The 12,024-nt window shown below is 37.9% G+C and overlaps 1 protein-coding gene across 3 annotated transcripts in view; it reads right to left on the reverse strand.

The window, feature by feature from the left end:
* myo5b (myosin VB) overlaps positions 1–12,024 on the reverse strand; it is a 47,790-nt gene that overhangs the window by 22,271 nt on the left and 13,495 nt on the right. For all 3 annotated transcript variants that reach the window (XM_030149276.1, XM_030149275.1, XM_030149277.1), the window contains exons 2-10: positions 5,573–5,683; positions 5,284–5,455; positions 4,827–4,971; positions 2,424–2,580; positions 1,447–1,590; positions 1,259–1,340; positions 935–1,042; positions 210–319; positions 1–118 (exon numbers count right to left, since the gene is read on the reverse strand). The exon at positions 1–118 is cut by the window's left edge and continues 148 nt beyond it. In XM_030149276.1, the coding sequence (XP_030005136.1) occupies positions 1–118; positions 210–319; positions 935–1,042; positions 1,259–1,340; positions 1,447–1,590; positions 2,424–2,580; positions 4,827–4,971; positions 5,284–5,455; positions 5,573–5,683 (1,147 nt within the window). The remainder of the gene's footprint in view (positions 119–209; positions 320–934; positions 1,043–1,258; positions 1,341–1,446; positions 1,591–2,423; positions 2,581–4,826; positions 4,972–5,283; positions 5,456–5,572; positions 5,684–12,024) is intronic.

Genomic DNA, 12,024 nt, shown 5'->3' on the forward strand with positions numbered 1-12,024 from the left:
TGTTCTTGACATATGTCTCTGATGCGGTGACTAACTTCCTGTGGCAGAGCCAGTGCTCCATTTGCTGCAGCTCCACACCAAGAAGCCTGCAGAAATGTTTAAGGTGGGGATCGTTACCCTGCAAACACACAAACACCACACCAGTTAAGAAGATATCACCAATACAATGTGGATATTCAATATGAGCGGTAATCATAATGGTGACATACTGAGATGTGGCAGGACTCCCCGTCTCTCTCTGAACAGATCTCTACGTTGCCAAGATGCAGGATGGATGCAATAATTTTAAAAATACTGCTTTGATTGTTATCTTTTATACCTGGAAATGGCAGAAAACAAACACTATTCATTTGACAACTGACTGTTTTATTCACAAACACATTCACATACGAGTCTGAGGCAGCAGATTTCCTTTGTGAATTGAGGTCATTGCATAAAAAAAACAAAAAACTGAACTTAATACCAACTGGATTTTTTCTTTGTACAAAAATCAAATCATGTGCCTTCTTTAATCTGAGGATGCTGACTAATTAGGTTGCAATAGCCTAAACTAAAACTTTCATATAATAAAGATGACTAAATGGATGGTAGGAAATCTTTTTATTGTAGGTATAAAAATAGGTGTAATAAAAATGCTCTATTGTGTATGGAGCAATTTTTCGTCCATTACTTTCTCACTCTGAAAACAGAGCTATGAACAGATCAGTGACTGAACTCTCTAAGGTCTAACAGTTTGCCACAAGGCACCATGATACACTCAGAGCTACCAGTGTTCGTTACATACTGCAAAGTTTAACAGCCATGTTTACCGACTTCTGGTGTTTCTGTTTTCTTTGTTACGTGACTGAACTTTTTGAGAATTCAATTTCGACAGGATGCCGTTAGGTTGGTTCATCAGTCCCCAGAAAGTGGCATCTGAGTGCTTCATCCTTACCCAGTAGTGTGAAGGCTTCTCTTGTTTTTATCAAGTCTTCAGCATCATTCACTCCCTCAATGAAAATATTTTCTCCTAAAGATGTGTATGTGAAGTCTTCTGCACTGGCTGAATGAAGAAGAAAAACAAGGGAAAGAATGAAAAGTCATAAAAAGGAGGCTTGTAGGTCACTGCTGAAATAATACTGAAAAAATACTGAATAATACTGAAATACGTAACTAGGACCCAGAGTAGAAGCAGTAGTGGTAACAGTAGTAAGACTTGTAATGGTGTAAACACAGACTTAAAAAGCTGATGAACTCATGAATAAATCAGCACACTTACTGAGGCCGAGGTCTTTGAACTCTGGTAAACTGGAGGAAGCACAGAGCTGGTAGAATATGTGGTAATTCCTCTCATCCTCTGCCTATTAATACAAATATGATCTTAAACTTTTCCACAGAAAATTAAAAATACCACTGGCCTAATATTTTGCAGACTATATATTTATATGAAACAGGAACATCAGTTACCTGAAAAACAACTCTAGACTTCTCCAGAAGATATGTGCGCATGTTGGCACCTATGATGTGGTAATGCCTGCTAAAACAGATCTGAATGTACTTTCCAAACCGACTGCTGTTGTCATTTCGAGTTGTTTTTGCATTTCCAATAGCCTTGTGGACAGAGGAACAAAATAGCAGGATGTTAGTTTTACAAGTTGAGGTTACAGTGACAGTGCAATAAATTGATGTTACAGTTAAAATACCATTCACTTTTATTCATTCATTTGAAATATTGTAAATTACAAATAAACTCATGCAAACACATATATTACACATTGTAGAGTGTAGTGTTCAAAATATTGGTGCTATATTTTGGTGAGCAATAGAACCTTATATAAGAAAAAGCATGTTAGTGGTGTTGTTGTGACACTTCTGTCCCAGTTTTGACAAGTTTGAGTCAAATGGCTGAAGACAGATTACAAAACTCCTTCTAGCAGATGGGCTTTAAACACAGATCGAAACAAACCTCTGCCTGCTAATAATCACAGCATAAAAAATTATTAATTAAAAATCAATGATGTATTTTTTGAGAATACAGATATCTTTATCACAAAACTCAATATCTTAATCCTGATGTGGGGGTGCATTTTCTTACACCCATATTAATCATGCAACAATGGGAATGTGGAATATTGTCCCATTATTTTACTCGTAACTTCTTTATGTTTTGTGATATCATTATCTATAGACAACTATAACTACATTATACTGATACTAAAGTAAAATGCATGCATGGTCTCTAGTTATATGAAGTGTATTTGTATGGTCCTATATGAGCTTTAATCACACTGATGATATTGACGTCATCAGAAAATTAAACTGAATCAAAAAATACATCATTTTGTCATTATGTGTGTTTAGTTTCGACAGTTATGTCTCAGAGACAGCGAAATGCACACATTTAGATACTTCTACTGGTCACCCCGAAAGCCTTTCACACTCACCTCCATGATAGGACTGGAGGCCAGCACCTTCTCCTCAACATTTGTGTCATTAGCTGACCCCCCCACTGTGGCGAAGAAGCGCATGGCATACTTTGCAGAGACGGTCTTCCCTGCCCCAGATTCCCCACTCACTATGATGGACTGGTTCCTCTCGTCTCTACAAAGCAATCAGATATCCAAACAGGAAGAGATCATTTATGACCCGACATTTACAGACACAACTACACATTGTCACTTTATGTAACCACAACACTTCCTTCTGCAGGTGTGTGTCAATGCTTCTGATGATACCTGGTGCTGAAAAAACACCTTCATACCACAATACCCTCTGATAAGAACAATAGTGTAGTCATTACATGAGTGGAGAAGCTGTGCCTAGATGCAAAAGTCTTATCTTTTTTTAGGATAAACTGAATACCCCACTGTTGCATCATTCCTTCATCTTCAGTGACTGTAAGTATCTAAATCAATACCTAGTTTGCAGCCATGCCAGTTGCTACAAGTGGCGTGCATAAAAAGGCAGCTGAAACAGCGAGTCGTGACATTTAGACTGTAATTAAGAACTGAGCTGATTAACTGTTTCCACTGAAATACGCAAAAGTAGGTGGATTTTTTTGTGTAATGTAGATCTGAGCACTGCAATTATCCACCTCCACCAAGAAGTCCAAAAATATCAAAAGTAAAAGTAAAAGGCAAAAGGCACTATTTACATTCAGTCAGTAAAAATAACCCAACGTGGATGGATTTCAGCATCCTACATATAAAGTGCATTTTAGTTATGTAATTGTGCAACGTAGAATATAACTAAGATCTTTGAGTCTGGTTTTCTAATCAGACACTGATAATATATTAGTATTAGTTAGTATCAGTGGCGATTTCTCATAGACTGCAAGGGAAGCCCGGCTTCCCCTAAAATTACGAAAATTAAATGGTTAAATATGTTCGGTTGTGTTGACATTTTATTGACTACAAATGTGTTAGAACACGTTCATCTCAAAGATGAGTTCGTTCAGAATCAGCTTTATCACAAATCAACAAATGCAATGTTGTTCACTTCTCATACATTCCCGTTGCACTGTTTTCTCATACATCTCTGCTCAGTGCATTTGTCCGTAGACGCCAGGTGTCTCTGGGCTTCAGTGGGACTGAGTGGAACAGTTTTTTTCATTGCCTGAAAACTGGACGGTAATTGGATAAATGCCACGATGCTGTCCCGCCCCCGGACGCCGGGAGTCTCTGGGGGTGAATGGAGCTGTGAGCGGAGCTCGGCCGGGCTGGACGCCAGAATCTCACGTGCTGATTGGAGGATCAGTCGAAAGGCTGAATCCCGTTTGATTGACAGCTAGTTTGAGATCTACTCCTTCACTGACACAGTTCAGTTTAATACCGTCACACATTCTGCTGTGAAATCAGAGAAACCACAACGAAATTACTCGTTCATTTCTTGCACTGTAAATAAAACACACTCATTGGACTTCCTTGTTTCAATTTAACATAATTTCAGCGTTTTCTTGTTTCAGTTACGTAATTTAATCATTTCTTGTTCGAGTTTAATATCGTTTTTGTAGACAGTTAAATCAATCAAACTGTCGGCTAGGTCGCAGTGAAAGGAGCATCTGTTGTTTAAAAAGGCTGAAGTCTTACACCCACAACACACTGGGCCGAGGCAATCTAAGCAGAGAGGACACTGGTCCAGTCCCTGGAAAAGACACCTACTTGGTAGGATTAGGTCACTGAGCATTTTCTTAAAAGGGAACGGAGGGACGAATTTATGTTTAAATAACTTGACAATTTTTTTTTTTTATGTAAGCCGACAATGAGCTTCCCCTGTCTGAAGGACGAGCAGCCGCCACTGGTTAGTATACATCTGAATGTCAAATCCTCATGTGTAATAGTAGTCTGGTTTATAGGATAATGTAGATGACTATCATATTGCCAGTCTTGTTTCATTTATTACATAACATTTTTTATGTAATTATAAAGAAGACTATCACAATTACATTTCATAATCATAACAGTCTTCTCTTTTCAGCTGTATACAAATTGAAAAGTTATTTCTATCAAATTGACCCTGAGCAATTTTTGTTTATGAAGCCAAGAAGGTACATGCAAATGTAATATTTAATGTGTTCCAGTGTTAAAGGCCAGTAAATGACTCTTCATATATCATTCAGCTTATCCTCTACCAAAATGAAAAGACAAGACATTTACAATTTTAATCATGATTATTAAACAATTTATCATCTACATTTTCATTATCGTTTTTGTGTCATTGCATCATGGTAGTTTAGACATTTGAAACATCATCCTTCTTCCCCTCATACCTTTACACCACTTTTCTAACAATAAAAAAAAAAAAAAAATCCATAAATACTTGAGTATAAAAAAAACTGCAGATCTGACCTGGCCATCTGCTTGTATGCCTCCTCAGCCACAGCAAAAATGTGTGGGTCCATGTCTCCCATGTTTTGGCCAGTATAAGCATTGATGACCTCCTCCCCATAAATCTGTAGCTGTTCATAGGGGTTGATGGCAACAAGCACAATTCCTGCAAAAAGAAGAGAAAGACACATACCATTTTGTGAATAACTATCACTTGATGAAAGTCTCAGATTTCCCTTTGCACTATGGACCGATCTTCAACTGCATTTCACCTCGATCAAGACTGGATTTGATGAACAGTGATAAAAGGACAGGGATAGTTGATGCTGATAATCTCGCGTCTGTGTGAATGGTGTCATGTGTCTGTGTGAGTGTGTGGTTGTCATGTCCTTTTGTCTAGGTCCCTATAACCCAAGGTGTGAAGCCTGGGTCGTGAAGTGAAAAGTATTTATGTCATGACAACAAGCCACAGACTGACCGCAGTATGTGTAGATGTGGTTGGACTCCAGGAAACGAACTTTAAGGTTGTGTAGGACTGCAGGTTCATGCAAGTAGCTGAGAGCTGTGAGGTCATTCTCTCCAACCAGGATGTCGGGATTTCGTAGGAAAGGAAGAGGGTTATTCTTGGGACTAATGGGATATTCCAGAGGCTGTAATATAAACAAAAAAACAAAGACACAGTAAATGATGTGAAGTGGTAATGTCCATAACACGTGCTTAGACCCAGTTCCTTCTGTATATCCTGACTCCAACAATGTGTGCAATACCGTTTCATCCTCTAGTTTGAGGTGCAGAATGGGATCTCCCTCCTTGTAGTCTTTGGTGATCTCTGCTGCCTTCCAGACCTCGTCTGGGTCGGGGATCCACACCCGAGTGAACTGCAACAATGACAGAATGACACTCAATTCCTGATTGGTCAATAAACATACAATATTTAATTGTTCCTGTTTTTATAGCGTGTCCGTTGCCTCATTTGGATGAGGAAGTTATGATATTAATAATAGTAATAATCATTATTCATAAAGCCCTGTTACAAAGTGCTTCATAAATGCAGCAAAATAATGCAAATGTCATAAAATCTTCTAATGTTAAAAAAGGCAGTGTAGGGGATGGTAATAGGAAACCAAAAGAATTGTTATGAAATAAAACGCAATAAAATAAAGAAAAAAGACAGTCAGGGGAAATTAAATCTCAAATAAAATACAGAAAGCCTCTCTAATAAAAGTATGTTTTAAGAGGGGAAATAAAGGAAATAACTGCCTCAAACCTTATTTCTCTGGGTTCATCAGGTTTGATTCAGTAAGATCTGATTTTGATTTGGTTCATCAGCTTGCTTTGGGCAATTACAACACATTTCACTGATAACAAAATAATTAAAACTCTTAGTGTATCTTTGAAACCAGACTCCTGTTATAAATGCTTCCTCTTCCTACTCTAGTTTCTGCTCACACTTTCTTTCACAGTAATTAGGGGTCATTCCAGACTTTTTATCAGCTTTTGCGGATTAATAGGTTTGTTCCTGTGATCAAAAGCATCATTAGTCTTTACTGATAAACATTTACTGAGTAGGTTTTGAAGTAGAAAGCACAGCTGACGATAATAACACTGATGCCTCACATGTGTGAGTGACAAAAAAAAAAATCTGGATCATTTATTGTTTAAAGAGCCATGTTAGAAAGTCAGCACTATTAACAGTTATACAATAAAATGAATGACTGCAACACTTATTTTTTTATTATACTGCAACATATTGGATACTCTTTTTTTCCTCTATTTCTAAACTCAAAAAAATAAATAATTCCCATCAAAGTGATGGTGCTAACCAGCAGGATAACACTAAACTACACATAGTCAATGAGCTTATCTCTGAAAAGATCTTGTAAGAAGATTTGCAGAAGAAAGAAGCAAAAGAGCTAAGTCATTCAGGCCGATGTATGATGAATAGCAATACAGCATAAAAAAGAGAACTGAGCAGGAGTGAATCCCAAGGCTGCAGACTCAGCATGCAGGATTTGGATTAATAAGCTACAACAGCCAATATGCAACCAGCACAGCAGGACTTTACTTTGGATCACCTCAGGGAATCACTGCTCACAGACACAGGAGGAGTCCAAATTACAACACATCGACCCGGTTTGTATCACTAAATCTATGAGCAAACTGACCACTGACATGGGAGTCTTGTAGTGAGAAACAACAGCAGAGCAAAAACCATCGTCACACAGTGCTTTAATTGTCTATGGTTACAAACAACTCCCTAATGGGGCTGAGATACAGATAAAACACATTCCTCATGGGTACAATAAAGCACAACGCATCGTCATGCCACACAAAGAGCCAAAAATAGCTACAGGTAGTTTTTAGCCAGTAGATGCTGTTGTTCTCCACAAGATGTTACTGTGATGTGGATTTGAGTCATTTTAATATGAATATATAAGCAACACCTCAACAATGAAAAGAATCATGTTAAGGATTTAACTATTTATCATTTCTACCGGATAAAATCTCCAAACACACAACAGCCGAATATGAGCCTGCAACTATACATCATTAAAAACAAGTTCCTGTGCTTCACTCTTCAGATTCATGTCTGGTAAGAGTTTGTCTGAGATGATCTTAATGGCAAAATATGTCCAATTTCACCATCATATAGACTTAAAGAATATTAATTCCTCTCATTTATCACTTCTGACCCTGCCTTTTTTTCTCTAAGTTTGGAACATTTATGGACATGGACCTTGGGCTGTGAGTTTCTATCCTCATCCAATACTAATGTGTGGGCAGAACAATACAAAACCAAAGCAGTTCTGATTACATGGTTCTCTCCTGTTTTCTGCATGACTCAGTGTTGTAGTGTTCAGAAACAGAACTGTGGGCAAACCAAACACACAGCCTGTTGCCTATCACAGACATCAGTAAGACACAGAGATAGGAGGAAGTGTGTACTTCATATGTTTTCCTTTAAAGTTATGCAAAGATATGGGTGACTTTATTTGTGACAGAACATAACCATTGTGAAACATCCGACCATCATCTACGCAGGGAAGACCAGATTAGCCTCTATCCAACCATCTCCACTAGCTTCTCTAGAGGGACACCAAGACATTCCCTGTCCAGCTGAGAAATACACTCCCTCCAGCCTGTACTGTGGCTCCTTCTAGGTTGACAAGCCCAAAACACCTCCCCACTCAGACTTCCAGAAGATATCCTGACCAGATGTCAAAACCACCTCAACTGGTTCCTCTCAGTGTGGAGGAGCACTGGTTCTTCTCGGAGTGCCTCTCAGATGACAAAGCTCCTCCTCTTTGGGACTGCAACAGTTGCAGCATCAGTACCACTGCCAGTTGGATTAGAATAGATGAGACTTTACTGATCCCACAATGGGGAAATTCACTGGTCAAAAGGCAGCAACAGAATAAAGCACAAGAAAAAATGTGCATGCATAAAAATAGTGCAAAAAAAACCCATCTAAAAGTAGTAATAACAGTAGTAAGTAAAAAAAAAATCTGTAGACTATATACATATTTAGATAAGAGTAGAACTGCAATATGTTAGACAGTACAGATGAGACGCATGCAGGACAGAGTTAAACTGTTGTGTTGTACAGTCTGGCAGAGGCGGGGATGAGTGACCTGCTCTTTCCTAAACTGTGGGTGTATCAGTCTGCTGCTGAAGGAGCTGCTCAAAGCCTCCATGGTCTGATGCAATGGGTGAGAGGTGTTGTCCATGATGGATGTCAGCTTGGCTAACTGGCTATCTTAGCAGTTCAATGCTGCCCCTGATCTGTCTGTCAATCTCCCACTCACTTATGAACAGGACCCTGTACCACTCTCAGGTTCGTAACTTATCCCTGACATGGAGGGGGTGCTCTGCTCTGATTTGGAAACCATGACCTCAGACCTGGAGGTTTCATCCTGGCCTCTTTATACTCAGCTGAAAACCATCTCAGTGAAAGCGGAACAATGAGCAGCTGTTCTCTCCCATGTTCTCTGAGGTTTAAATCTCAGTTTAAAAGTGCATCAGGATTTGTCAGGTTCAATGTGGAAACAGAAAACTTTAAGTCAAGGGGAAAATATCTGATGTTCAACAGTTTCAAACATTTCAGATTAATTTACATTCCATTTTGACTCTCCTGAAAGGGAAGTGGTAGATACATTGTCTTATTTCACATTATGTAATTTTGAGTTATTGCATTATTACAGATTTACTACACATATACTTGGCTTAGTTTCGGGGGCTACATATGTACATTTTAGATGATAGAAGATACAAGCTTCTACTGTGTCACAGGGACATATTTCATCTGTCACACATAGGTTCTCAGACAATTTTGATTCAGCTCAATGATTCAGCTTCTCAGACAACTCTATCAAACTCAGTATGTTTGCTTTTAAGCCAGCTGACCCAAATGTAATATCTGACAGCCTGAAGCATCTCACCAGCATCTCCGTCCCTGCAAATAGGGATTTCTGAATTCTATTTGAAGAGCTAGCACGGAAGAAAACAGAATAAATTTAAACTTTGAGTTTATTACTGATGCTGAGCTGAGGAAAAGGCCAATGGCTGTGTCTCACTTTCTTAGGCATTGCTCATTTCACACTCAAATAACAACCTAATACTATAATATATTGCATATAGGTGCTAAACACACTGTATATTAGCTTTCATGTAGCACAGAGACTCAGTTGATGAGGATGTAATCACAGCTGTACCCACAGAATGAATAGAGCATCAGTTATGAAGTGGTTATCCTTGTTCCAACAACCAAAACACACTGTGGTTGATGATGAACTCTGATATATTACAACTATGGGTTGTCTCAGTAGATTTAATATTTGTAATAGGTTTATTCAACAAACTTATGAGTTAAAAGTACTGATGCAACATCACTGTTTTCAGCAGCTTTAATGCAAATCTCTCGCATTGAAACCAGAAAGTAATTTGCATAAAAACTGGCTGGGTGCCACAGACGGGAATCACCAGAAGTCACATGACGTAATGCCACCAATAAATCTGCTCTAAACATTTAGAAATCTACTTAAATTATCATGTCTATTTTATCTATTGAACGTAATATGAAGTGTTACACTGACTGTTTAAGTGACATAGTGACTTAATAACAGAAATAATAGAAATAAACACACATATTTTCTTAGATCTACACTGGATCTGTTAAAAAGCAAACAAAAAGTTCCTCTGTGCATCAGCAATGGTGAAGTGCTCCTATCATAAATGCTGGGTGTAAAACAAAAAAATAAAATAAAAAGTAAAATAAATAAATATCTCCATTGAAATGTAACAACAGAGTGGAACATTAACAGTTCAGATAGAGTTTTAATCACAAAGATGAACTGTATAAAACATACAGTTGAATAAAGAAATACCTACTTCTCTCACTGAAGCAAAAGGATAAAACAATGCAATAATCAGTAACACGGGCCAGCGCAGTGACGTCAAATATAGGACAAAGAGAAACATGATGCAATGACGGGACTTTGGACATGAAGGCAGAGCAGTGGCCATCATCAGGTAAAAGTTTAAATGTTTGAGCATCTGCCAGACGCTTCAACCCAAACCAAGAGGCACTGGATGCTGAAAGTCACAGCCCATTATTCAGTTACAGGAAGTAGATGTGAGTTTCTAATCAGAGTGAAATTAAAAATGAAACAGGAGTCAATAACCATGTAATGAGCTGGGTGCTCCTGAGGCCAAACATTTACTACCTGATTGAACATGCACATATGTATCAGCAAAAGATTTGCACTTGGGTCTGTCTAAATGTAAATTAAAAAATATATACATGCATGCATATTTTACAGCTTTGTAGAAGAATTCATTACAAAAGAGTGTTTAATAGGCAGATGAAGAGAAATATTCAAGTATTATTTCAAAGCATACTGTTGTTTTTTTAATCTCACCTTCCTGTATTTTTGGTACAGATATATAAAAAAAAGCTTATCACTCAAAGATCTAAACCACTGCTAGCGACCAAAAGCATCACTGATCTAGAACGTTTATTAACTTCTGAACTACTAATCCTATCAACATGTTGAAATAATTCAGGTAATATTCAGTTTCCCAGCTTTTCAGCAGCATCAAATATAATGTTCAGAGACTCTGTAGTGAACATGGAAACAGTCATTTTCTGGAACTTTGTTTCATCAATAAAACTCATATAGTTTGACAAATGAGAGTGGTTCTAGACACTAGTTTTCTGTTAAGTTAATGATATATTTTGCTGGAAAAGTCACTTGCTCCTCAATTTCCTCTGTTTTGTAATAATAACCTTTGAATTTACTCTGACCTTTTAGGAACATCTATGATCAGTAAATTAAATACAGGAAAATACCTGATTTCCACTGAAAAATGCAAAATACAGAGGAGAATATTAAAATAAACTGTAACAAGTGGTGCCAGGCACATCAGACCCCACCCATAGCACATATTGTGGGTTATTTTGGCATAGATCCACCTGATGTCGTCATGTCTATACATGTGCTGATGTCAGCATATCAATTGCTTCAATATATGTGACAAGTTTGAAGTAAACTGAAACAAAATTGATGTTTTTATAGACATTTTAAAATTTGCTCATTGTAAGTAAATGGGAGAAGAAAAAAGATTTTTAAAAATTCATAAAAAATTTTAACTTTGACTTACTTTTCCCAAAATGTAACCACATCTATTCTGGGTCACTGGCAATCTATAAACCCAGTTTGGTATGAATTCAACCAATAGTTTTGCTCCTACAGACATTTGAAATTTCACCCATTATAAGTAAATGGGGGAAAAAAAGATTTTAACTAGAAGCACTCGGAGAGCGCAGACCTCCGCCAAGGCTGATCAGTGGCCCCCCCTGTGGGCCCCCCCACCCCCGATCACCACCAAAATGTAATCATTTCTTCCTTATCCCATTTCCAACAAACCCTGAAAATTTCATCCAAATCTGTCCATAACTTTTTGAGTTATGTTGCACACTAACGGAGAGACAAACAAACAGACAGACAAACAAACAAACAAACCCTGGCAAAAACATAACCTCCTTGGCGGAGGTAACAAACAAACCCTGGCAAAAACATAACCTCCTTGGCGGAGGTAAAAATTCATAAAAAATTTTAACTTTGACCTACTGTTCCCAAAATGTAATCAGATCTATTCTGGATCACTGGCAATCTACAGGGTGTCCCATAAGTCTCCATACATAGGAAAATAAATGTTT

The sequence above is a fragment of the Sphaeramia orbicularis genome, chromosome 12, assembly GCF_902148855.1.
Source record: "Sphaeramia orbicularis chromosome 12, fSphaOr1.1, whole genome shotgun sequence".
NCBI lineage: Eukaryota > Metazoa > Chordata > Actinopteri > Kurtiformes > Apogonidae > Sphaeramia > Sphaeramia orbicularis.